Raw genomic sequence first — 27,896 nt, forward strand, 5'->3', positions numbered from 1 at the left:
AGTCACAGAGATATGTTTGTGTGCCCTTCTGAAAGCTAAGGCCAGACGTGCAGCAGGAGCTATCTCAGACAAGTGGTGAACATGAGGATCCTTATGGTGAATACTTTTTCTTTTTACTTGTGCCTGGGAGTAATACACCAATGTCGTTGTGCCTTCAGTAACCATTTTCAGGACATTTTGAAATATGTGGGTAAATGAATCTGTAATATTTATTTGTTTATTTATTTATATTAGAATGGGTCAATGTCCTTAAGGTCATTGTTTCTTTACCCGTCATTTCCTTGTTTTTATATATTTATATATTTTGTTTAAAAATATTTTTGTGGTACTGTATTTGTAAACCAATGGCACACTTTGTAGTATTTAACCATAGTTACTAATCTTCCTCCAGAAGAGTCAAACCAGGTCATCTCTCTATCCCCATCACACGGGTCTGTTCCAAATTTAGCTCACACACGCATGCGTTAAGCCAAAGGGGCATGGGTAGCCAAACTCATGACATGAGTCCCAGCATGTAGAAACACAGTGTGGTGGTGGTATAGAAATGATCTGCTTTGACCCTTCTCGAAAAGGAGTGACACGTTAAATACTGCAAATATGCTACAATGCTTTGTTAAAACCTTTAGTAAACATTTTATTTAGAATCATCTTATTTAAATCACAGACCTCACAGTAACACTTGCTGCCTAATATATCACACCCACTGACAGGTGCCATGATATCGAGATAATCAGTGTTATTCACTTCACCTGTCAGAGGTCATAATGTTATGGATGATGTGGCTGGTGGTTATAAAAATAACGGAGGAAGGAAGGTGCGCTTGATGTTGGTGTTGGTGGCAAATGTGAGGTTGTGATGGTGTTGGTGGCTTATGTGAACAATAGAGTATGTATGCCGCCTACCCAGACACATTTAAAGCAGCAGTACGTACTATGTAGCTATGTAGCATTTTAACTGGCAATGTTGTGCTATAAAAGCTGTTCTGACATTCTCAGGGGTGGTCTGACTGGAGCTAGGCTAGCATGTAGTAGCCAGAAAAGTTGTGGGTTCAATTTTTGGCTTCCACCATTGTGCATTTGAGCAAGGTACTTAACCCCAAATTGCTCCAGGGACAATGGACTTTGTAATATAACTGACATATGTAAGTCACTTTGGATAATAGTGTATGATAAATTAATAAATGTAAATGTAAGTAAAACGACAGGATTCATACTATATATATATATATATATATATAGGCAGGCAAGACAATAGTCTATGGGCTAGAAGGGGACCACATGCCCCCCCCCCCCCCCACTATTGGTATATTCTTGTAGCCCTGGTCCCAAAGTTTAAGAAAAATCATGTTAACAAGAAATTAACTCATTCCCACTGTACCTGGTAGACCACTTTCAGACCGGTACCCAGTGGTGGAAAAATACCAATTTTAAGACATATGAGAGATGAATATTGAGCAAGTTGGGTATCGACACAGTATTTGACATGTTATATCATAATCTAAAGTCCAATTATGTGTTAAGCCTTATTTTGTATATCGTATTAGGCCTGAACTAGTCATATGTAGTCGATGGGTATAGTCCATGGGCTAGTAAGGGTCAACCTGTACCACCTCACTACTGAACTTAATGATATTTTCTTGTAGCCTTGGTCCCAAAGTCTGAGAAAAGTCATGTTAACAAGAAATAAAGTACACAATACAAAAACAGCAAACAATATAGGCAATGATAAAATATATGCAATATACATTACAGCATGGACAATACAGAAAGTGCTTAATCAACAGACAATGAACATATTATTTACAGACAGGACACTACAATATAAGAAATAATCACATAATGACAAACACTGAATAAAAAGTGCAGTGTGGTAGTGCAGACAAGAGTACAAGGGACACTTAGATAATGTGTTATGACAGATTATTTAGGTCAACTGTTTATGATGGTGGTGGAATGGGGAAATAATTCTGCTGTGTAATAGTTTTAGTGTACAATGTGGATTTCTGGAGAGATGCCAATTTGTTTTGCCTGCTTTTTCCACATGTTTTTTACAGGAGGGATTGTGTTACTTAAAGTTTCCTTTCAAAATTGGGTTCAAATAGGCCTATGTTAAGATTATGAGGTGTTGGATTCACGATCGTTTTGCGTTGTTTTAGTTCTGATGTCTGTATTGAAGATGGTCAGTAAAGCTTGACGGCTGGATCAGGATCGGCGATTAGATGATGATTTATTGTAGATGGTACAACAATGAATAACAGAACACAGGCTAAGTCTCGAACAGTAAAACTGTGCAGAGTCTAACAGTTGTGGTTGTTATTAGAAGCGGCTGCTGAGCCTTCCGACAGAAGATGCTCCTCGGGTCGCTTCCTCGATCCGTCTCCAAGTCAAAACCTAAGACAAAGCCTGTTATGCTAAAACATACAAACGTCAATCATGCCAACGTGGCAGGTGCCAACCAGTGTACAAAACCCGGCACTGGCCAGATGGAGATACTAGCCCGAATAGGCAGACATGCTGTCTCCCTCGGCCCATGTTATCACTGATGTTCCTCGGATGTTCCTAAACATCAGGCTGTATGACCTTCCTGCTGGTACACAGGCCTAAGGCACAGTTATGTACAATAATATGAACCTCTCCCTGTTGTATACTACACACAGACGTAACATATGAACACATCAGAATACAGTAAGAATACCCCAGAATTCTACAGTCCCCCCTCTTGATCAATCAAAAACACAGATTTTGTATAGATCAAACAATCGTAAACAGAGTCTGATGTGTCAAACAAAAAAAATAGAAAAATAATAAAACCAAGCATTACATCTCAGGCACTTTAAGGAAAAGAAAAGAAGTGCAGGCACCTTGAAAGAAAACTTAAAAACTGATTATGTTGCTGATGATTATCTCACATTCTAAGGGTCAAAAGAAAAGGAAAACAAAGTCTTTTGGAAGTTCAGGAAACCGGCCGGCAACAGTTCAGTTCAAAGGCAAAGTCTCTGTCCCAGATGTTGTCTGTGGCTCCCGGCAACCTCATAGGCACATGTGGAGTGAAAAGAAAGAGCAGTATCAGTTGAAGGATAGTCATGAAAACAACAACATATATAATTATCTATTATAGGGGTGTAGCATCCTCCCAACCCTGGTCCCCCAGTGAGTCCCCGGTTAACCCGTTGCTTCGTGTTCAGCTCCCTTACGGGTGTCCCCAGAAACCCACCTCTAGAACCAGGACTACAGGATTACTCCCCCCTCTTGATCTAGCTTAACTGTAATCATTCTCAAAACTCGGCAATTGTAATTGTATCCTCAGATTAAAGATTTCATATATCAGTAATCACCCATATTTAATCATCAAAATCAATTATAAGACTTATCTAAGTCTATAATTTTTCATAACATGAGTTTGTGTCAAGAAGAGTCCACTACCACAACACTCTGAGCATGTTCGGATTCTCAAAGGAAGATTCTACGCTCGGATCCCTAACCTTTAATTTCTCCTGACGTCATAAATTCCCTATCAAAATGAAAGTCTCCCGTGAATCTTCCCCCCTCTAGTTAATACCTCACCCCTAAAAGAAGATTGGCGGAAACTCAGATAGAATTCGTACCCTACCCAAGTGCGTCATGTTTCAGGCGCTTCTATTAGTTTCCAATGGCTCGCATATCCACTTTTCTCTCACCCTGGACCTTCACTGCCGACTGTGTCAACAAAATCTGATATGGCCCATCGTACTTTGCCCCTAGCGCTAACCTTTGGGGCTTGTGAATCATCACCCATTGTCCTGGCACTAGAGAGTGGCCACCTTCCTGAGGGTCTCCCCAGGCCTCTTCCTGGTTAGCCGCTGTTTGGACTGCCTTCGTCAATTGCACACAGTAAGTCAGCATCGCATCTGATGTCAGGTGGATGTCGGCTTTCCTCATATCAATCGTTCCTGGTGCCGAGAAAGGCCTGCCAGTCACAATCTCGAATGGGCTGAGTCCAGTGTCTCTGTTGCTTGTAGCTCGCATGCTACACAAGACCGCTGGTAAGGCTTCAACCCAGGGAATGCCTTCTTGATGTTTTTTGGCCAGTCGTTCCTTCAACGTCCGGTTGGCTCTCTCCACCTGCCCCGACGATTCTGGATGGTATGGGCAGTTCAGGGACCAGTGCACATTCAGCATGTGGGCCACCTCGGCGCAGACTGCTCCAGTGAAGTGTGTTCCGTTGTCTGAGCAGATCTGTTCCGGCAATCCGTATCGGGGAATGATGTCTTTTACGAGGACTTTGGCAGTGTGTAGTGCAGTTCCAGATCGTGCAGGGAATGCCTCGATCCACCTGGAGAACTTGCACAGGACAACCAGAACATCTCGGTAGCCTTTGCATTTGGGAAGAGTGATGTAATCTATCTGGAGAACTCTGAATGGTCCTGGTGGAGCTGGTGTCTTCAGCATTGGCAACTTAACCTTCTTGTCGTGATTGTTTTGCCGACAGGTGACACACCGCTTGACGATGTCTTTGGCCGTTGCTGTGAACTTCGATGACCACCAGACCTGTATGAATCTGTTCCTTATCTTCTCCACTCCCACGTGTCCAAGCGAATGAATTTGCGCCGCCAGATATGGCAGAAGACTTTCTGGAGCCACTGTTCGTGTTCCAAACCTCCACAAGTTGTCATCATGGAGCTTCGCCGCATTTTCAATCCAAATCCACTTCTCTTCTCGGCTTGAGCTGTTCTGCATGTCTATGATGTTGGCCAAACTTTCCCGTTTTCCCTCTTCAGATGTTTCCTTGACCTTCTTTGTCACTTTCATCATGCATTTCTCGTCGTCATTTTCAAAAATGTTCCTGTTACCGTTAGATCCGTCCGTGTTTCCATTTCCGTGTCCATTCTCGTTAGTCGTTTCGTTATCCCCTCTCTTTTTCTTGCGGCTGTTCTTGACACCGCATCCGCCATTGCATTGCCTCTTGCTTCAATGGTGTCTTGCCTTGTATGTGCCTTTACTTTGATCACCGTCAGTTCCTTTGGCAGCTGCATTGCATCCAACAATTCTGCCACAAGCTGTCCATTCTTGATGGGACATTGTTTCACACACGGAGGTGGTTTTCCAGTCAGTCTGACAGGTTCCATTTCCAACAGTCCACAGTCATTCTTTCCCTTAGCCCATGCAGGATGTTCCAGGAGATCCTCTCTTTTTAGCCTTCTCAGGTTCCACAAGACTTCTCCATCTCCTTCTCCAATGGCTATGGTGATTAGGGCTGTCTGCTTCAGACTGCATTTTTCTCCGGTTGGTCCACCAGCTGTCTTGATGACGCCTGACAGAGGTATTTTGTGTTTCTTCAATAGGTCGGATGAAAAGACTTTAAGTTCAGCACCAGTATCAATCAAGAATTCAATTTTGATGTGTTCTTCAAGCAAGGCAGTAGCATAGAGGGTGTTGTCAGTTCTCGCTAGTTGGTAAAGCACAGACACGCCGTCAGTGGTGGCTACTGTGCGCACAGGGCATATGAGTGCCTCGTCAGCTGACTCATCCCAGGCATCCCAGTCCTCCATCGATGGCCTGGTTTCCTTTGTCTTTGGCCTTGTTACCGGAGCAGTCGCTCCCTGGGCAGCATTAGATGTAGATGCCCCATCATTCACTGGTGCAGGTGGGGGTGAGGGAGGTGGGGGTGGCATTGCCATAGCCAGTGGCATTGGTAACAACAATGGGGGAGGAGGAGGTACTGAAGCTATGGCTAGTGGCTGTGGATAGCCATACTGGAGTGGAGCAGTTTGATGATGGTTGGTTGCAGACGTTCTTCCTTGTCTTTGTGGATTGTAGAAAACAGTGGCTGCTGATGGGGCCAGAATGATTTGTTTCGTGTCACCTGCTGGCTGTTGGTCAGGTGGGGTGCTGTTTCTTGGCCCATGTGGGGTTCCCATAACAGCAGCATTCTGTCCAATGAAGCTGTCTTTATCAATGTCCACTGCACTTCTAGATGTCTCCACCATGGCATATGGCGCTGTTGAGTCCAAGTCAGGCAGAGTCGGTTTGAGGCGGGTGCTTGGTTGCCTGTTGCGACCCCCGCCCACAATAGGTGCCGGGGTGTATGGGAGGAGTTGGCTCCTCCCCATTGAGTGGGCCTCTGAGACTACTCCTCTTCGCCTCATTTCACTCTGTTCTGGCAACACATCCGCTTCCATGAGTTGTTCCTCCAAATCACGTCTGTCCATCTCTGTTCTCCAAATCCTGTCTCGGATCTCTAATTCCAACTTCTCTATTTTCCATTGTAATTTTTTCTCAAATTTGCCCAATTGTAATTTCACTGCCATCCAATCTGAAACATAGTCTTGTATCTCAGCTAAGGCCTGCAACTTAGTTTTCCTACCAAGAACCATATCTGGATTGTGCTAATATCAAATCATTAAATATTAAATTGTACTATGTGTTTCGTGCAGTGACCCTTTTAAATATATTTATTTATATTTTTCCGTGATGTGGTAGTGATATAGTGACAACTTTGCACTTTGAAAATTTGGTTAGTAATTTTTTCGCCTCTCAATTGTTCACAAGTTGTCTATCTCTTATTTTATTTTTATTTTTTCCCACACTCACACACACGCTCGCTGCTTCCGCTAGGGAAGAGGAAACACTCTCTCTCTATCTCTCTCGCTCCGTAACCTGACACTTGGTAAGTTATTTTACTCACAGCATGAAGCCACAACAATAAATTTCACCAGTGTCAGTTCCACTTAACTCAGAATGTTTCTTTTCTCCCAAAACGGCTGGACAATGATACAAATTAATGTCTCACTCACACCTTTAACGATCTTTCGTTAAATTCACAGTTGACCAAGTCAACAAAAAAACATAGGTGTAAACCCTATCCCACTTTTCAAATACTGCACAACCAAAACACCCCACTCTGGTAATTTCGTCTCCTTTCCGTATCACTGTAGCACTAAGTTTAGTCCTAGGCCATTAAACTAAACAAAGACCGTTGAGAAACAACCACACAGTTCACTCATTATTATTAAATAATAACTGCAGCAACTCCTCCTATTTTCTCATTGGCACACGCACAGCATTTATCTCATAAAACTCACACAGCTTAACATGTAATGGCAGTACAGAAAAAGAAAAGATTTAATCCCCCAAGCTTGTCCGTAGTTAATCGATTACTTCTTTTAATTCGTTCACGAATCTATCCAATTACCCAAAATATGTGTACACTTTGACCTTTTACTTTTTTCCAGAAAACTTCTTATATCAAATGACATCTAGAGCTCATCAATCATTGATATAGGTACATTACTTGTCAAAACACTTAATGACACAAACTTCAATACTCTCATTAATGTGCAGCTTTTAATTTCTAATTTATCTAATAAATTAGCTTTACTTTGGTTCTTTTTCCCGCATAAAGGAGTAAAGACTTTTTGCTTTCACCTGGTCAGAAAGTCTTCACTGCATGCAGGGTGCGCAGTGCAGCAGTGTTTCCCCTCTTGGCAGGCTTCCAGCTGGGATTCAGTCAAGTCAATCAGGCTGCCAAGATGGACTCTTCTTACAGATGTTCAAAATCCAAAATCTGCCCCCGAAGTCTCTTTGAACCCGTTGGATGTTCTCGTCTTCCCTCTCCTCTTGCGGTCGGGTCACGATAACCAAATGTTGTCGTCTTTCTTCTCCTTTTGCAAGAAGGGTCACGGCACCAAATGTTGGATTCACGATCGTTTTGCGTTGTGTTTTAGTTCTGATGTCTGTATTGAAGATGGTCAGTAAAGCTTGACGGCTGGATCAGGATCGGCGATTAGATGATGATTTATTGTAGATGGTACAACAATGAATAACAGAACACAGGTTAAGTCTCGAACAGTAAAACTGTGCAGAGTCTAACAGTTGTGGTTGTTATTAGAAGCGGCTGCTGAGCCTTCCGACAGAAGATGCTCCTCGGGTCGCTTCCTCGATCCGTCTCCAAGTCAAAACCTAAGACAAAGCCTGTTATGCTAAAACATACAAACGTCAATCATGCCAACGTGGCAGGTGCCAACCAGTGTACAAAACCCGGCCCTGGCCAGATGGAGATACTAGCCCGAATAGGCAGACATGCTGTCTCCCTCGGCCCATGTTATCACTGATGTTCCTCGGATGTTCCTAAACATCAGGCTGTATGACCTTCCTGCTGGTACACAGGCCTAAGGCACAGTTATGTACAATAATATGAACCTCTCCCTGTTGTATACTACACACAGACGTAACATATGAACACATCAGAATACAGTAAGAATACCCCAGAATTCTACAGAGGTCATAGTCTTAACCTTTGCCTTTGAAACTCTTCTGTGATTTTGGCAGTGTGCTTTGAATTGTTATCATGCTGGAATATTCATCTGCCAAGCTTCTGTAGACTGAGCCATCTTGTCAGCCACTATATCCACAGGCATTGTGTCATCTATAACTCTCCCCAACACATTTTGCACTCCTCACATCCCCATATGATCTCACTCCCACCTGTTTCTCTATTGGGACTACATTCACCGTAGTCCTGGCTAAGTCTATGGCAAACATGCTTAGATTTACAAAATGCAGTTTTACATCACTAAATACAAATAGGTAATAAAGTGCTGTTGAGACAGTATTTGCACGGTAAATAGTTGGTAATAAAATAATAAGTATTGAATAGTAAGTGCAAACAGATGGTTGATAAATATAATAGTCAGGGCTTTGAACCAGAATTATTTCCCAATTGGTTCGTTCCGAACAGAAACAGTATTTTAACGTTTCCGGTTTTCGGTTCAACCCTAAAATTGACGTTCCTGAACTGGTTAGAACAAAAAAATAAAGTTCCCGAACCGGTTAATAACGTTCCATGTCAGCTGCGGGACATACAAATAAGTAGGCTGATCATTAGGACTTTAAAATTATATTGTTAGTCTACATAATTTTCCTTAAGTCTTTGTCCTGTCATCAAACATTAAAAAAGCACTATAGGCTACATTACTGTATGCAAGCGGCATAACTGTAATTCTGACATGCCTTCATTTTTTCAGTATTATACAGTACATGAATTAAGACAAGGAAAATTTCTGCCATGTCGTTTATTGGCAAACAACTGAACACCTACCCATTATACTTTTTACATAGCTCAATTGGTGCAAATGACAAATAGGGCAGGCTACATCGCTGTCATTGAGAACTTGACCAAACCTGGCCAGTGCCCAATCAGTGCATTTGTTTCTCTTATGTCAACAAACAATACAAAACCACCAAGCATTACATGAAAGTAATGAATGGGAAACTTACTTCCGGAAACTAAGTTCTCTCAGTGGAGGGGCGGGACTGTTGAGGTCTATACAGTACAGTTTATGTTCTAACTGCCTCTCAATTTACAGACTTTGGGCTTATCAGTTAGTTGGGTAACTTTGCTGGCTAACTAGCCAGCTAGCTAGTTCATATCTGGCTACAACAAGTGGTGTAACAAAGGCGTTGTTATGGAAATGTTGGTGCTGTTGCGAGTTGTGAATCCCCAGTTTTTTACAGCATGTGTTGCAGCAAGTTGTTGGTTTAGAATGTTGCAGCTCATCTTGTTGTGAATCTTTGTTATAGATTGGCCTTTAGCATATAGCGTTTTAGCTCACTCAAACAGATATTTGTATAAATGCCTTCTAGTGAAGATTTTTTGAAATGCCTGTTTTCTTGGGTTCATGTAGACACCCAAAGGAGATTTTTATAAACAATGACATGATTGATACTTTGTGTATTGAGCATGTGCTTGTTTTCAATTGGAATGTCCTGTACGCGGCGCGACACAACGTTCTGAGCAGAACTTTGGACGCCCTGTCTCTATTTCCTTTCTGTCGCCCACATTGCTCCCCAGATAGCAAGCACACGTTGTCACAACGTTGCCATTGGTTGGCAGTGTCGGAGGTGGAATTTCAACGTTGAAACAATTTCACAACAACCGCAGCGCCTCAAGCAATTGTATATAGAATGTTGGTTTATAGAATGTTGGATTGTTCTGCGACAAGCTGCGTCAAACAAAAATATTTAGAGGATCTACAACGTTGAAACACAGTCACGCCAACGGCAGTCCACCGACTGGCTGCAACTGCAGCGAATGTCAACAACGCAAGATTTCGGGTTTTATTATTATTATTTATTGCATTTGTGAGATAATTTTAGAAGTTTGTAAGACCTCTTAAAGGCCTCTTAAAACAAGAGGATTTACAACGTTGAAACACAGTCACGCCAACGGCAGTCCACCGACCGGCTGTTTGCAACTGCAGTGATTATCTTAAACGTGCTAATTACGTGATAAATTATAAAACAATCTTTTTTAATACTACAAAATAACATTTGCTAAATGAACCTTAACTTTTTCAGCCATAGGTGTGTAGATTATACATACCTGCTTCTGTTTGTAAGACTAGGATATTTGTTTTCCCACATGCAATCAAGAAAAGCAGTAGCCAACTTATTCCTATGACCAATAAGTAACTAAGTATACCCACAGAAGTCACTGAAAAAGAGTGCATTTCCCAAATAGGTCAAGCTATCGCAACTCCAACAAAAAGTATACTATAGCTCACCCATTAGAAGTTCCACTCTAATGGGTATAACTGTTAAGCAGTTAGGCTATTCATGGTGGAACTGATGTCCAACTTTCTGGTTATAGGCTAGATGAGATCCAAGCACTAATCATGTAACATCAGATATTTCAGTTGGAGTTGCCCGTGACCTCACCATAAAATATGACTGCCATGGTCCAATAAAGTTTTTCTGATAGAAAATTCCTTATGTCTGACTGGGCATTATTTAAATGTGTATCATAATGTGCCACTGCAATTACACCTAATACAAACAAGTAAATCTTTGTATTAGACAAAGTTAATTTGTCAAATGATTTCAGCCTTCCCCCTAATAACTCACAATTTAAGTGAATGTCATCTTACAGTTTCATGTAAAGTATGTTTGTTGCTGAAAACCATGACACAAACCCAATGTTTACAAGCCCATCATTTATTTAATACTGGCATTTCACAGTATACGAGATCACTATTTCACTCATGAGTGAGTAATCACTTTCCCAGTAGCGTGCCATTAAGTCCCAGCCAATCTCATTCTGAGCTGCAGAGAGCACCTGAATGGACCAGATAGAAACAAAAAAATATACATTAGACAGAGAAATAGATAGCATGGATTTTAAAAACAAACAAAAAAGTTGCATTACATGTTTGTCACACTCATTTTACAATGTACAGTGGTGCTATTTAGTCAATCACCCTCTAACACACACACACAGCAACACAGATGAAGGTGTGTGTATTTGCAAGCATGGATCAAATAGGCCAAAGGCACATTTACAGTGGTTTCTGTACTTACTTGGTGTACTTAAATAAAAATATTCAATGGAAATAACAATTGACCAATTTCAATATATGAATTTATCTTGTCTAGGTTCTTATTGAATTGAATTTCCCCTTGGGGATCAATAAAGTATCTATCTGTCGATCTATATTGAAAACTATATTTTGAACTTTTTTCACTGTTGTGTAATGATTGATTGGAAGCATACTCTGACTTCACCACAAGTTGTGTTGTTTGAAAGAAATATTCATGCTTTTCATGTTTTTAATGTTTATCACTGTTATAAAAAATGCCCAGCAAGAAACAAGTCAGTGATTGGTCAGTGTACATGTGGATAATGCAGAGCGACATACATGGCATGGTGCTGGTAACAACAGGAAATGGATGCTTCTGAAACAGAGAAATGATATTAGATTAGTAAACAGAGTGTGCTTTTAGAACATTGGATAAATGGTTGCTGATAATGGGCAATGTAGATATTGCATTAAAAATAAGCCATTTCTTTCTACAACAGTAGAGAACAGTTTTGCAATTATGTAAGTGCATACTGTGTGTGTAAGGCGGTCATACTGGTTTACTAGAATGACCAACATAACCTGGCATGGCCAGATAAATCAGCAATGTAGACCGGCAACACCAGCTAAAATGACTTGAGATGATACGACAAGCAAAACCAGCTGAATTACCATCGCAAGCTGGGTAAACCAGCCGAAGCTATGTTGTCGCATGAGTTTTGCTGGTCTAGCAGGTCAACCATCATAGGGTGGTCAAACAAGCTGGTCAACCAGCAAACCACCTTAAGCTGGTCAGGCTGTTTTTTTTCAGCAGGGTAGCCCTGACTGTAGCCTATAGCCCTGGTCCCTTGTCGGACCTCATAGTTCAGCAGTTAGCCTACACATCAGATGTATGGAATAATGAACACAGTATGCCAGGCTGTGACAAGTAAATACAAACGTTGTTGACATGTCACGCAGTTTCTAAGCTAAAACATCGCCTCACTATCCGCTAGCTGCCTGTGCCCTGAATACACGGCAGAAAAACAGTCTGTGTTGTGTTACGCTGGTAACAGGAAACAGATGCTACTGAAACAGAGAAATTATATATTAGTAAACAGAATGTGCCTTTGGAACATTGGATGAATGGTTGCTGATAATGGGCAATGTAAATATTGCATTAGAGATAAGACATTTCTTTCTACAATAGTAGAGAACACTTTTGCAATTATGTAAGCGCATACTGTGTAACCTGAAAACTGTTGCACTGATTAAAAAAACAAAAAAACAATGTAATTGATCTCAGCTGGTATTTTGTCTATAATGGAGTGGAATGGAAATTTCTAAGTGATCCCAAACTTTGGTAGCCTAGAAATCTAGACGCACCCTAGCGGCCAAGGTGATGTAATTTGCTGCCAGGGTAGTCTAGCAACTCTCCGTTGGCTTGCGAGTTGGAAAAATTCAACTTCAGTCAGGCCAATCACATCGTGTATAGAATCAGTAAGCGGACTTAACATAATGATGGCATAGTTGCGACTGTTCTGCGTGAATTCCCTGCTACTTGAAAACAAAGAAGATGGATGCTGCTGCTGGCGAACAGCGTGACACGAGTTAAGCTTTGTTTAAATTGGCAAAAGTTTGAACAACTAGCTCCGCTGGTGGGAAAATGCATGGTTGTAGCACTATCCTATTGCGTGCAGAGGGAATTTGAAAGACAACCGTTTATCCCGCCCCTTGGACTGAGCACTGCGAATGGTCCTACATCAAGATGTGAGGTCTGGCTCATCAGGCTAAAACTTTGGTAGTGCATGTTTACAAGAATTCCCCTCACAACTCCAAGCATACAGACAGTGTCTTCATCACCCTCAGCCTCCATTGAAGAACATAAGACAGGTGAGTGTGCCTCCAGTGTCAACACACACAATCTGACATCTCATAGCTCATAGGACTACTGATGTGTGTGTGTCTGGGGGTGTAATATAGTTACCTTCAAGGAAATAAAGCCCTCATAAGTACATTTTTCCAGAGTCTGAAAGCACACACACACACACACACAGAGAGAGTAGGAGAAAAAAACTGTAGGCTACACTACACATTACAGGTTAAAAGGTCCACTGTGTTCATCAACAATATAGAACATATAGGTTGCTCTCGTGCTTATGATGTAACACACACACCTGCGCGCGTATGAATAAAAGTTAACTGAAATCAACTGATTTTCAATTCACCTGGGATCGCCAACGACAGACTTTGGTCTAACATTAGACACTGTGGTGTTTTGGTCAACATTCAGGTAAAGTAGTGGTTATAAGGTCACTTTCAAGACCGCAACACCATAAACCAAGAACGATAACTGTGTAAATTAGCGTTAGTCGGATTCGCTCGCTAAAGTTAGCTGAAAACGGTTACGTTAACGTTAGCTATATCGCTAGCTGCTATAGCTTGCTTGATGCTAACAGTTATCTAGTAAACTTTACGCTATTGTCTGTCACAATAATGGCAGAGAGCAACAAATTGCTATCAAAAAGGTCTTTAAGACGGCATACAAAAAAAAATACAGAGGCCATTGTCTCTATGCTACAATCACTTAATGTGGAAAAAGTTAGCGTTACTCACGACTCCGACTGCTCCGACCATGGCTCCGACTCCTACATGTCAGGGACGGAAACGTTAGACAGCTGTGATGGAGGAGACTGGTGTAACGTTAGTACTAGCTCTAGTTTAGAGGACATAAGCGCCACCTGTGGTCTGGAGGAAATCCAAAATATCGATTACTGTATGCAAGACGAGGACTTTGACATTGACATTGACAGTCCTGATGAGGAATATGACAACATTAAATTACGTGACGATTTAAAGGCGTGGGCAGTGGAAACAAACACACCAATCAGCCATCTTTCAAGTCTTCTTGCTGTCCTTAACAAACACCTGCCCGATGCAGATCTCCCAAAAGATGGTCGGACACTTTTGTCAACTCCTAAAAGCATAGAGGTGGAAGAAAAAGCAGGGGGCTCCATGCACTATTTTGGATTAGCTAAAGGTGTATTGGTGAGGATGCAGGACAGTCCCACCCTAACAATCGCTCAAACACTCCACCTGCAAATCAATATTGATGGCATGCCACTTTTTAAAAGTAGCAATAACCAATTCTGGCCAATATTGGCATTAATTGAAGAAGACCCAGACCAAATTCCCTTCGTTGTGGCATTATACTCTGGGTTTAAAAAACCATCAAATTTGGCAGAGTATCTCTCCGATTTTGTGGAGGAGATGTCAGTCATCTCCTCAAGTGGTGTTATGTACCAACAAAATCACAAAATAATCATTTCGGCCTTTGTATGCGATGCACCAGCAAGAGCATTCCTCAAAAACATAAAATATCATAATTCGTATTACGGCTGCGAGAGGTGTGTTCAGGAGGGTGTTTGGTGCAATAACAGATTAAACTTCCCTGAGACAATGGCGGCACCACGTACAGACGAGAGCTTTAAGGCCAAATTACAAAGTGATCACCACAAGGATGGTGAAAGTCCCCTCACTGACATCAACATTGGCATGGTCTCCCAATTTGTGCTCGATTACATGCACTTAGTGTGTTTGGGAGTAGTGAGAAAGCTCATTTGGTTGTGGATGCGAGGCCCACTACCCACAAGAATTGGCAACCGAACAATAACATCAATATCACAAAAAATAGTGGAACTTGGAAAAAGCTTGCCAAAAGAGTTCAATAGAAGAGGGAGATCCCTAACAGAGGTGGACCGTTGGAAAGCAACTGAATTTCGGACATTTCTTTTGTATACGGGTCCCATTGCTCTCAAAAACGAACTGCCTGATGTTATGTACGATCACTTCCTCCTTCTGCATGTGGGCATAACCATTCTATGCAGCCCACAGCTGTCAAAAACATACTGTGATTACGCCGAGAAGGTGATCAGAGTCTTTGTCCAAAACTTCTCTGTGATTTATGGCGATTTCATTGTGTACAATGTCCATAGCTTAATCCACCTGGCAGACGATGTCAGAAAATTTGGCCCCTTGCAGAGAATTTCTGCCTTTCCTTTCGAAAACTTTCTGCATCAACTGAAAAGAAAGATCAGAAAGCCAAACCAACCTTTGCAGCAAATTGTAAAACGCATCGCTGAACAAAAACTAAACAGCAGTGTCAGTCAGTCAGTCAATGTCAGTCCAGTGTTGCACAGTCTACTCTCTCACTACACCTGTCCCAAATTCTTTTTATCAGTCCATGCGCCTAACAACATAGTTTTGAGTGGGCACAGCATATTCAGAATTGAAAAAATGTTCAATGCTGATGGCTGCACACAGTTTTTGGGACGGAAATTTTTAAACAGACAGTCGTTTTTCACATCCCCAGTTGACTCCCTCAATTTGAATATTGCTTTTGTTCAAGGACTGTCTGTAGAGGTGGTGGCTTTGTCAGAGAAAACCATTGATGCCAAAATGGTTGCAATGCCTGTCAAACATGGCTTTGCAATATACCGACTGAACCATACATAATAAATAAATAAATAAATAAATAAATGAGTTAGTTAGTAATAAATAAATAAATAAATAAATAAATAAATAATTTAGTTAGTAATAAATAAATAAATGAATAAATAAGTTAGTTAGTTAGTAATAAATAAATAAATAAATAAATAAATAAATAAATAAATAAGTTAGTTAGTTAGTTAAAGCTAAGTTCATCTGTTCATCATTTCAGTTTACAGATCATGTTCGCAATTGTACTATTTACGGAAAAGAATGAGGTTGAAGTGGTGCCCACAAGCTGGCTGAGTGTCGACCAAAAAGTGTCGTTCTGGCCACCATACAAAAGTATGCAACGGGGTAAGGTGGCTGTCCAGAATCAGGAGGATCCTGATGAGACATGGGGGGAGTTCTTTGTCAGGGTACTGAAGAAATATGGTGAGACCCTCCTGTAAACAAACACAGAGAGAAAGAAAGAGAGAGAGAGAGAGAGAGAGAGAGAGAGAGAGAGAGAGAGATAACATGATTCATCATAATGCAACTTCATTTCATTTCTATACATGCTGCAATATGGTTCCTTGTTTAACAAATGTTTCCCTCAAATACAGATTCTTATGAAGCGGCCAGGAAGAAACTGGTGAGGGCCACCAAGAAAGACTCCCTCACTTCTGAGGATGAAAGTTTCAGAAGGCCTAGAATGTAAGAACCGTACAGTACACAAATTAACAAAAGTCTAAGATTCACTGATGTTTTAATACCTGTGGTGTTGTCCTGTTGTCATACTGCAGGCCCTCTGCCAAAGTGGTGGAGCAGTTTGAAGCTCTACCTCAGCCACGCCATTCCATCGCCAACCAGCAACCAGCAAAACAACCAGCGAAACAACCAGTGAAACCACCTGCGAAACCAGGCTCCTCCAAACAGCTACCTGTACTCCAGCCTGTACTCCAGCCACCACCGGTGTTTTCATCGGTCTTGAGTGCTCCCACTACCTCCTACTCACAGCCTGTGACAAACACATTCGGTACAAAACATTTTGCTGGTCTGCAACATGACTGATGATATCATTTGTGTAACATAATCATTTAAGTCACAACACTTTCTAAAGCAATGTGAAATGTTTCTGTTTTTCTATTAAACCTTTCTTACCTATAGAGCGTGACCAGCTAATTTTCAGGGCCTTGGAGGAGATAAAGGCGCAAGTGCGCCAGAACACCCTCCTTCTCCAGGCCCTGGCTAAGAAGCAGCCAGCACAAGCAGCGCCCTCTCTACCAGAGGAATTCACATTCCCAATTCAGACACAAGAACATCTGAGGAGAGTGGAGAATGTGTTATTAGAGAAAGCACAGGAGAAAGCTATGGTATGTATTTGACTACATTGATGACCACAACATGGTGAAAAATTTCACGTTGGTTGAATACTTTGGAACCAACTGCATTATGTTTTGTCAACAGTACACATTCTATACAGTTAAGAACAAAAGTATTCATACCCCTGGCAAATATTGATTTAATGTTAATTTTCTCTTGACCAATATGTTTGAAAATGACACTTCTACATGGCTAAATGTTGTAAGATAATGTGGTAGAATCAGTTTTCATATTTTTTGAACATTTTTATGAAAAATGGCATGTCCAAAATTATTCATACCCTTTTTAAATAATCACTGGAAGCATGTTTATTTGTCATCACAGCTCTCAAAATGGTTCTCATAATACATACCAAGCCTCTCAATGTCTTCACAATGATTCTAGACAGCTAGCCTAGCCCCGCCCACCTAGATCTTATTTCAGGGAGATCTAGTCTGGAAACCTAGTTCATAACCATTTAAAAATCAAGCAAAAGCTATATTCTTTGTTCAGGTGTGTCCTTATAAAAGGTTAAGCAGAGTTGTGCATTTTAAGAAGAGTGATCCATGATCAGCATCCATGATGACCAAGTGGTCCATTTTGGGATGTGCTGCAAATGTCAACCATCAAAACACCATATCCACAGTGCAGAATAGCTATTATAGAAATGTATTAGCTTGGGGTGTTTTTTTCCAGACAATGGGACCTGGTGACCTTCTCAAAGTAAATGGTAACACTAAAACAAGGGGCTACAGTAAGATTTTTGGAGGAAAAAAAATCAGGCAGTCTGCCGAGAAACCCGTCCCAATAGGCGGCATCGGGCCATTAAACCACACAATGATCCAAAACATACAGCCAAACAAGGCTTTCCAGTCATTATCTAAAAAAAGGTATGAAGGCTCCAGCCGTGGCGCAACTGGCTGGGGCACCTGCACCGTACGCCGGCGACCCGGGTTCGATTCCCGCCCCGTGGTCCTTTCCGGATCCCACCCTGACTCTCTCTCCCACTCACTTCCTGTCAATCTCCACTGTCCTATCCAATTAAAGGCATAAAAAAGCCCAAAAAAATATTTAAAAAAAAAAAAAAAAAAAAAAAAAGGTATGAATAATTTTGGACACAAAATTCATACATATGTAAAAAAAAAGATGAAAATGCTTCTATTTCCATGTTTCTACCACATTGTCAAGCAACCTTTTGACATGTGGCAGTTTCATTTTCAGTCAGAACAAACATATTGGTCGAGAGAAAATCAACATTAAATTAATATTTGCCAGGGGTATGAATAATTTTGTTCTTAACTGTATAAAATCTATATACATCTGTACATTTCTGTTCTTATCTGTAGACAACACACCTTACAGCACTTGGTGGGATGAATGCTGGGGACGCGGTCAGGAGAATAATGCGTCACCTCATCACAGACACACTGGCAACCCAATACAATTGGCTTGGCCGAGGAGGCCAAAAGAAGGCTTTTGCAGCTTTAAAAATCACTGCAGCTATAAGAGGTGTCTGAATGCCACTGCATTGCTGTCATTGTAAAAGAAAAATTAAATACAGTGTGCTTAATAGACACTTTTTGATTCTCCTGGAAATAGTGCATTGTATTTTCAATGATCAAGAACTGTTACCTGTTCAGGTGCTGCGGCAGCGCAAAATATCACTGCCAGCGAGTGCGACAGCCACATTAAGAACTGGCTTAAGTATAGCAGTGACCGCAGTGGAGGAAGGAAGAGGAGAGCTGAAGAACCGCAGAGCCCTGTAATCGGTATGTTACAGACCTGAATAAGAAGAGGGAAATCCAAAGACATAGTGGCAGACATTTAAGTATATGCAATGGGTCATTCCAGGTTAAATCATCTAAGGTTCTTGCTGCACCATCTCATATTTTGTTAAAACATTGTCTTAATCAAGAATGGGTCCCAAAACCAAAAGCCTGTAAAATATTTCTGTTCAAATCCTGTCTTTATCACATTCATATAATTGTCAGTCCTTAGAATTACTTCAGTTTTGTAGCTTGGAATTCACATTATCTAGGAAGCAATGTTTGAGCATTTATGATAAGTATTATTCATGGGCACTACTATTTCGATATATGATGGCGTCAAAATAGCTATTTAGAATCATCAGTGTCTCTACACATGAACTCGAGCATTGAGAACATTGTTCGTGTACACAGTTTACTAAAAAGAAAGGTTTTGGACAACTCACTCCTTGGCTGGCATGATGGCGGCGAGCAGAAAAACTAAGTTTTTAAAAACCTTTCTTTTAGTAAACTCTGTGTACACAAACAATGCTCAAGTTCATGTGTAGAGACACAGATGACTTCGATCAAAGTTTCATGTTGTGTCGAGCCTTCTTGGTGTTTTAAAAATAGCTATTTTGATGCCATCATGTATCAAAATAGTAGTGCCCCTACGATTTCCATTAAAAAAGCCATTTGACCCGAAAACGACGACAAGCTAAAAGTGGCGCTTCGGACGTAGGCTATAATTATGCTTTTAAACTAAAGTTTGACTAGGGTACATTCACAAAAACACCCTAGGATGCATTCTGGCCAGTTACGCTTTAACAGCCCCACTGATTTTCGTGTTCCTAGCCTAGGCTACTCCACCAATTACCAAAAAATGCAACCTCGTTTAATCTTAATGCGCATTTGTTGCAGAGACACCGTGATTTTATATCATCCAAAGCCCAGCTACATTTCTTTGAAAGACAACGATCTTTAAACAAAGCAGGCTACCTACAGTACATAGATGGCAATATCAGTTGTGCTTTAGACTGACAGAAAATACTGAGGCAAAAAGTCCTACCCAAAATAGAAATCTCTCCGATTTTCTATTAGCCTATACATGGCGGTACTCGGGACTTTCAACAACAGTTGCTTATATTTCTGTATTATACCAAAAACATAAATATCTATGTATTTTAATTATTCCAAAGTAGCATAGGCTACAAAATATGTCGAGCTATGTGCTACATTTGAAGAGTTTCAAAACGCCACCATTTTAATGAATTTTCATAAATATTTTTTTTTACATTTTGTTTTCCAAATAATTTCAGTTGAACTGTAACTGGGTGTTGTTATTTTATATATCTTTACTCAATCAAAACAACACAATACACATTAAATAACCTGAATGTTTTAAAAAAAGGAGATAGCGTTTTGGAACCAAACTCTTCATTTCTTCACACAAAAGTAACCAAGTTTAGCTTAGTCTTCTAACCTTATTTTAAGACAATAATTAAAAATCTTACCTTATCACATGTCAAACAGTCACCAAGTGTCCAGTGCCCTAGCTATGGCTAATCCTAGGCCAAACTGACCTAATGTCGCGTGGTTCATGCAAACATCACGTGCATTCATTCTCAGGTAACATTTTGTCGCGTGGCTTTAGTAGGCCTGTGCATGCTGTGCATTTCACGATTGATTGCAATATGAAAATGCTATTTGCAAATGGAGATGCATTTTCAACTAAAAATATAGCCTAGCATGCCTCAATACAACGCAATTCAGATCGTTACAACGTTAAGCGCATTTTCATATAATAGATGGGGACAGTAAACATTTTTTTAAAAAATAATTAAAAAAAAACATTCTTACCTCCTAGGCCTAGTTTCAGTGATAACCTCCTAAATGGGCAATCTGTCACTGATGGTTGTCTCCTTTTCTCCACAGCTACTCAGCGCCAGCGTCTGCGTCAATTGGAATTCAGTGATTCGGATTCCAGCGATTCTGACTCCGAGTAAGTAGCACATATGGCAAACCCCACATACTTTGCATTGTTTTGATAAATGGATCGATGAGCAAACTCTTTTGTTTTTCCAGAATAGTTCCATGATCTGGAGGAACCGGAGCAGCCCACCCCCCAATTCCTTGTTGGTGTTTTTTTTAAACATTTTTTATTAATTTATTTCTTTGTTATTTTTGTTATTGTCAATAAATATTATAAATAATATTAACATTTATAACATATTGCCTGCCTGTCTTGAATTAAGCAACAAGCCCCGAGAGGCCACTGGTTTTAGAACAGCTGTTAGGCATGATGCGCAATTGCGGAAGCAATCATTTCCATATAGGCTTGTAGGCTACTGGAGAACAAGTCATTGCTCATGATAATAAAAGTATAATGTTCATTCATTTTCACGGTATGGACTAGCAATGGAAAATAAAAACAAAATGTTGGCAATTGGTTATAAGCCAACGTTTTGCAATAAACGGATTTTTGTAGGCCTATTGTGACGCACGACGATTTTCTCCGTGCCAACGTCAAAACAACGTTACCCCACCGGACAAAATGAAGTTGGCACAACGTCAGTAAACAACGTCATGCCAACGGATGATATGCCGTTGTGCCAACGTTGTGCCAACGTATGCTTGCTATCTGGGTCTGCTATAATGAGACATGTGATGCAATAGAAAGGCATATTTCACAGATACAGCACAATGGCGGGTGTAGGCCTATGCCCATTTCTGTATGTTTGGCTTGCATTAGCATGTACGGTTTACTTAAAGCAACACCAAAGAGTTTTTCATACCTTAAAATAATGTTTCCAAAATCGTTTCAGTGGTTCATCAACTCATAACAGGGTGAACGGCAATTCTGCATTCGCTTCGCGGCCCTCTATCGGCTATAACCGCACTATGTAAGTTTGCCAGATCGGTAGTTCGATGGAATGAGACAAGAAATTACAAATTTGATTTGAATCTGATGTCGCAATACATCGTACTTTTATAAGTCATGCAAAATATTCTACCAAAATATTCGTTATTACATCGTTATTTGCAAAGCCGGTGCTGGATAAACAAATAGCGTGCGTGCGACAGAGGAAAAGTTCTTTGGTGTTGCTTTAATTTGGTATTGCTGTACCATGTCACCGGCAACATGCATCTGCGTTCAATGTTGCTTAGTTCGCCTCCACCTCTGCTGCTGTTTAAAGTTAGTCAGAGATGACACATTTGAATCATATCTGGTCAAACCAGCAGATGATAGTAAGTAAGTAACCCAAAGCGCTCCACACACAAGACAGGATAGGACATTGTCATGACAGGACAATTTTGAGACAGGGATTATCAATGATGAATGGAAGTAAACTTTCAAGATGTCCAGAACTCATCACTCATGTCATTTGTTGACCTATGTCCTTACATCGAAGGGGAATTGATGGTGATGAAATCTCCAGTACGTGTTTTGAAAAAGGTAGCCTGTACACTGTACTACCTAAGTGATGAGGGGACTGCAAAGACAGGGTCTTAACAGGGTGTGTCAAAGATTGTTAGGCAGGTTTGTAAGGCCATAGCTGTCAGGCCCACAGTACATTTGGCTACCTTTCACCAAACCTGAAGCAGAGGAAAGTTTTACAGGGTTTTTCCCTGGCATGCACACGTTCTAGGGCTGTAACGATACACCAACCTCACGATTCGGTTTGTATCACGATTTTTGACCCACGGTTCGATACGAATCTCGATTTTTTTTTTTTTGGGGGGGGGGGGGGCTAGACATTTTATTAAATAACATTTTAATAGCCTCCCTTAGAACACCAGAGGATTACAATATAGCCTAATATATGTATTATTTTATATCCTGATATAAAAATATTTTTCTGAATGACTGATATTTATGACAGCACACTTTATGCAGATTAGCCTATAGCCTAGGCCTACTATTTTTTACCTCTTTTATTCAGCTGTCTGGTTGAAGCCTGGAAATATTGTAAACAAAGTAGCATATAGCTTAGCCTATCATAGTCTACTGATTGGACTGTTCAGTTTCCCCATGTGTGTTTAAGTTTCAAGGTAATACTTGTTCTCCTTGGGACAGGCCCTTTTGGGAAACGTTGGTATTGAGATGATCAGTCAACTTCAATGCTACTTCAATGCAAGAGTTTTAAACAAATATGTGCAGCATGCTAATGATGCTAAGCGGATTTAATAGTAATTTAGCTAGTCGTCTATGCGTCCTTGCTTTCACGATTGTGAATGTTTTATTTAAGTCGCGCGTGTTCATTGAGCAGGAGAGGGAGGGAGAGTGAGAGGGAGGGAGCGCGAGAGAGAGCGGGGCAAGGAGAGGGGGTTTACTTCTATACTGTTTGGTAAAGTTGCACACATAGTCTACAATGAAAGCAAGGAGAGGTATGAAATTATTATTTATTTATTTATTTGTTTTTGGACAACGTAGGCTACCTATAAGTAAAGCGGGAGTTGTGGGTTGCTTTTGCGGCCGCATAAGCTGCAAAGCACTGCGTGAAACACTAGAAAGGGTGTGTCGCGATTCTGCCTTTTCACAGCGCGACACAGTATCGTGGATATGAATGTCGCGATTTCGGTTTCGAATCGTAAATCGTTACAGCCCTAACACGTTCGATGAAACGCTCCTGTTGATTTGACGATACTAGACCAGGAAGCCATGGAATTTTCTTCCTACAGATACAGGTCTTGTTATAACCTCTCACACTTTCAAAATTTACAAACAAGAACAAAGGAGCTGGAGAAAAAAGGAAACAAGGAGCTGGAGAAAAAAAGCCAGATATGACCTGCGAAAAACAAACAAAGCAGCAAAATGGGGCTATAGGCATAACATTGAAGAACAACTGGAAGGTAAAGATTCAAGAAGCATTTGGCAGGGGCTACACATGATCTCAGATCTTAAAGAACAGAAATGCAAGATCCAAGTTTCTCATCCTTCACTCCCAGATGAGCTAAATCACTTCTATTTCCGCTTTGAGGTTACCACTGACCCTCCAGATGAACCCCCTCCATCACTGATCTCTTTGTTGATCCAGGCCTAATGGTCACAGAGGCTGATGTGCGGAAATCCTTCAGGCAAGTCAACATCCGCAAAGCAGCAGGGTCTGACGGGATACCAGGTTGTGTACAGCAGGGTCTGACGGGATACCAGGTCGTGTAAGAGTATGTTCAGAGCTGTTGGCTGGTGTGTTTACGCAGAGACTTTCTAATGAGGAGACACAGCACTCAAAAAACCCTCCATAGAAATGCATGGGGTTAGTTTGTAACACATATCCCACCCCTTCCTAGGCAAAACGTCGACATGTGAATACATTGAGCCAATCATGTGGTGTGATGTGAATACATTAAGCCAATCATGTAGTTTGTTGTGAAGACATCGTGCCAATCATGTGTTGTGAACTCGCCACTGGAGCAAGGTTGGTGTCGTGAAGCCTTGCGCACACGCATTTCTGCTGAAAAGGATGCCCTATGAGTGCCCAAAAAGCGTTGCAATATGGCCGCCGAGTGGAGGGACTTGCCTAAAAGGACTTTGGTTTACGGACATATTCAACCAAAGACCATAGACCTAATTGTAAACTTCAGGAGGAAAGAAGATCAGTTTGACACCATTACCATCAACGGCGATGCTGTGGAAAAAACTTCAAGTTCCTTGGTTTTAATATCACAGAAGACCTTACCTGGGATGGTCACACTGACCAGATTGTAAAAAAAAGCCCAACAGCGTCTCTTCAACCTCAGGCGACTAATGGCCACCTTACACCGAACAACTTTGACAAGATTTGGGAAAGATTCTTGAAAGATTGTAGTCTTTTAACTAATGCCCCCCTTTCAAGCTTTCCTCAAAAGACTCCAGTTTTTCAAGAATCTTTCCAATCTTGTCAAAGTTGTTTGGTGTAAGGAGCCCATAAGGAAGTTTGGTATGTGATCCAAGATCCTGAAGGCCTTTTACAGAGGCACTACAGAGAGTGTCCTAACTGGAGGCATCAATGCATGGTTTGGAAGCTGCTCTGCAACCAAACGAAAATCACTACAAAGAGTTGTGTGTACAGCACAAGGCATCTGTGGATGTGATCTGCCCTCCATCCAGGACTTAATAAAAAGGAGATGCATCAGATAGCCCAATAGAATCAATATGGACCCCAGCCATCCTAGTCATGGGCTGTTTCAGACATTTCACTATTTATTTATTATTTATTTGTTGAGGAGCAAAAAAACACAACAATTGTCTGTAGAAACCCTCTCCACAGAAGTGTAATTATATTTTGAGCATTGTTAGGGGTATAAAATAGCAATGTGGCACCCTGCCCGGTTAGCATCACTGTAAGCCCATTCAGTGATAATGCAATTAAACAATCTTGCTCAAAACGCCACCAATGAACGCAACTTTGCTCTCAATCAAAAGTTTGACGTTTTTAACTACGGTAAATAGACCCTAGGTTGTTTTTACTCCAGAGTTACACTTTAAGGGTGACATATTATGTATTGTATTCATGCTCTAGAGTTACCTGCATCCCTGTCTCATATGTGGATTTATTCCAGAATCTTCCCCGGGTGGCTCACAGAGCGTTCAGTACAACCACAAAACAGCTGAAAAACAGAGTTCCAGAGCATCAGAAGCTTTTCCAGGTGAGTGCAGACATTAATAAGGCATGAGTTCGATTTTGGTATGGACTTTTAGGCTACAGAAAACAACCGAGGGAAACAGAAGTATGTGACTGCCTGTACAAACGCTGGATTTCTACTTCGGCTAGATATGCCACTCATGTCGTACGAAAGAGGAGATACAGAGCTATCATTTGATACCAAGTACATCCTTCTGGGTTATAAAACAGACAAAGTGACAGCAAAATAATAACTTCATATACCTTGACTTACCCCATGTTTTTGTGTTTTTGTAGCAAAGCATGTTTAGAATCCAACGCTATGGCAAAGCATGTTCATAATCCGGTTTTGAGATCCTAGCAAATTCCTGCATTGCATCCCAATTTGTTCAAACAAAGAAACACCTTTTTTCCCTTTACTTTGTTCATAGCAATGCAGTAAAAAGTTGTTGTAGAGAATAATTTATGAGTGCATACACCATAGGCACATGTAGGCCACAGGCTAACACGCAAACTCGGGTCAAGTTAGGTCAGATCAGTTCATGTCACAGATATGGAGCGCAGAAAGGTCATTTTTCATCACTAAATAAAAAAATGGCATTTATTTCTGTACGGCGCACACCACATATGTCTGTAAATTGCTCAGCCCCAGAGAATTCCTCCACCATGGCAATGATATTGCCAGATTCAGGACAGTCTGCTCTACACACACATGTAAGGCCAGTCGAGCTGCCAGCTTGCAGTGGTTAGATACATAGATATAGATATAGATATATAATACGCTTTTTGTATTTTTATTATTTAAAAATCAAAATGAAATCAATGCAAGTATTAATACATGAAATTGTGGCAGATTTGGGTAGCCTAGACTCGCATGTGTGTATGGCACTTCCAATGACCAGGATAAATCCTTCTAACAAAAGGTAGTAATGCTTTAGTATTTAAAAGCCCTTAAAACAGTCTAGGGTTCTAAGGGTTAATCGATTTTGTTAGGCAGATAGTGTAATGGATGTTGATAGACAGAACGTTTAATGGATGTTGATAGGAAGATTGTTTAATGGATGTTGATAGTTTAATGGGTGGATGAGTGAATGGTTTGAAGAAGATACATGGATTGAAAGTTGGATGGAATGTGGCTTATATCCCAAAGAGAGATGGCCTAGTTGCATACAGGTGCAAGCAGTTGATACAGGTGCAAATCAGTTTAATTGTCTCTTTTAGGGGGCCTAGTTGAGCAGCTGGCAGTTGATACAGGTGCAAATCAGTGTAATTGGCCCTTGATGTCATAATGCAAAGTCTGTGGGGGAAAATAAGCTTGTTTTTTGTGAATATCTCAAAAAGTATAAAGTTTACAAAGATGAAAAATACATTGCTCAAGTGTCCTTTTCAGGACATACTTTACAAAGTTTGAACAAAGGAAATTCATCACTTTATTCAGTGTAAGATAAGAATAAGTCTTGCGTTGCGCTTTCCACCGGGTGTAAGATAGGGCCCATCATCTTCATTAGCTCATGCTACAGTGTGGGGCCCAATATCTCCTCAGATAAACTCTAATCTCAGAAATGGTATCTTCCTAATATACATGAATGGAAATCCACAACAGACAACTGTCACTGTGAACTCTGTCAGTAATTCTACTCTGTCAATTCCTGTATAAGTGGAAATATTTAATAATTTTGTATTTTTGAAATGTGATTTGAATGTGATTACTGTGTCACAGGAGGACAATGGTCTGCCTATTCACATCAAGGGTGGAACTACAGACGTCCTGCTGTACCGTCTTACCATGACCTTAACTATTGCAGGTAACAGACATTGTCTTTTGGCATATTCAGTGACTAATGCATTGTATAGCACATAATAAAATAGTCAATCTATTACATTCTTTTGTAGAATAGTGTGAATGTGTGTTTGAGAGTGATACTTTTTATACAAAGAGAAAGAAGCCTGGTTGTAACATTGCACTGTGATATTTGATCATTATAGTGGTAAATTTTGTCAATAGATAAGTAACTGTAAATATGTTAAATAATAGTGGTGAAATCCATTATAAGATATGACTATTTCTAGTATAGTAGTAGTATATAGTTGTATAGTAGTATCTAATATAGTTTAATCACCTAGACAGTTATTTTCTATGTTCAGCAACCGTCTTATTGTATAGTGATTCTATTACTAATGATTTTATTGTAAATGTCCTGGTCTACTGTTTCAGGCACTTGTTTCTCCCTATACTGGCTTCTGTTTGCCAGTCTGCCCAAGAATAAGAAAGACTAAGAGGCCACCAACACAGCCCTAAGATCTGTCATTTTCTTCTCTTCTTCACTCTCTTTTTTCTTGACCATACCAAAATAACATTAGACATATACAATAATTTACAAAATAAAGATATTCCTGCCAGAA

At 40.6% G+C, this 27,896-nt stretch overlaps 1 protein-coding gene across 1 annotated transcript; it reads left to right on the forward strand.

The window, feature by feature from the left end:
• Positions 1–15: 15 nt before the first annotated feature.
• Positions 16–27,896, forward strand: cox7a1 (cytochrome c oxidase subunit 7A1). The gene is made up of 4 exons (XM_076281427.1): positions 16–96; positions 25,432–25,518; positions 27,214–27,298; positions 27,709–27,896. Exons 1-4 carry the CDS (start codon positions 82–84, stop codon positions 27,768–27,770), a joined length of 249 nt encoding a protein of 82 aa, XP_076137542.1. The 5' UTR covers positions 16–81; the 3' UTR covers positions 27,771–27,896.

This window comes from Alosa pseudoharengus, unplaced genomic scaffold (assembly GCF_046254945.1).
Source record: "Alosa pseudoharengus isolate Yale_2024_CS ecotype anadromous, Long Island Sound unplaced genomic scaffold, YU_APseudo_1.1 YU_APseudo_1.1_scf_13, whole genome shotgun sequence".
Classification (NCBI taxonomy): domain Eukaryota; kingdom Metazoa; phylum Chordata; class Actinopteri; order Clupeiformes; family Clupeidae; genus Alosa; species Alosa pseudoharengus.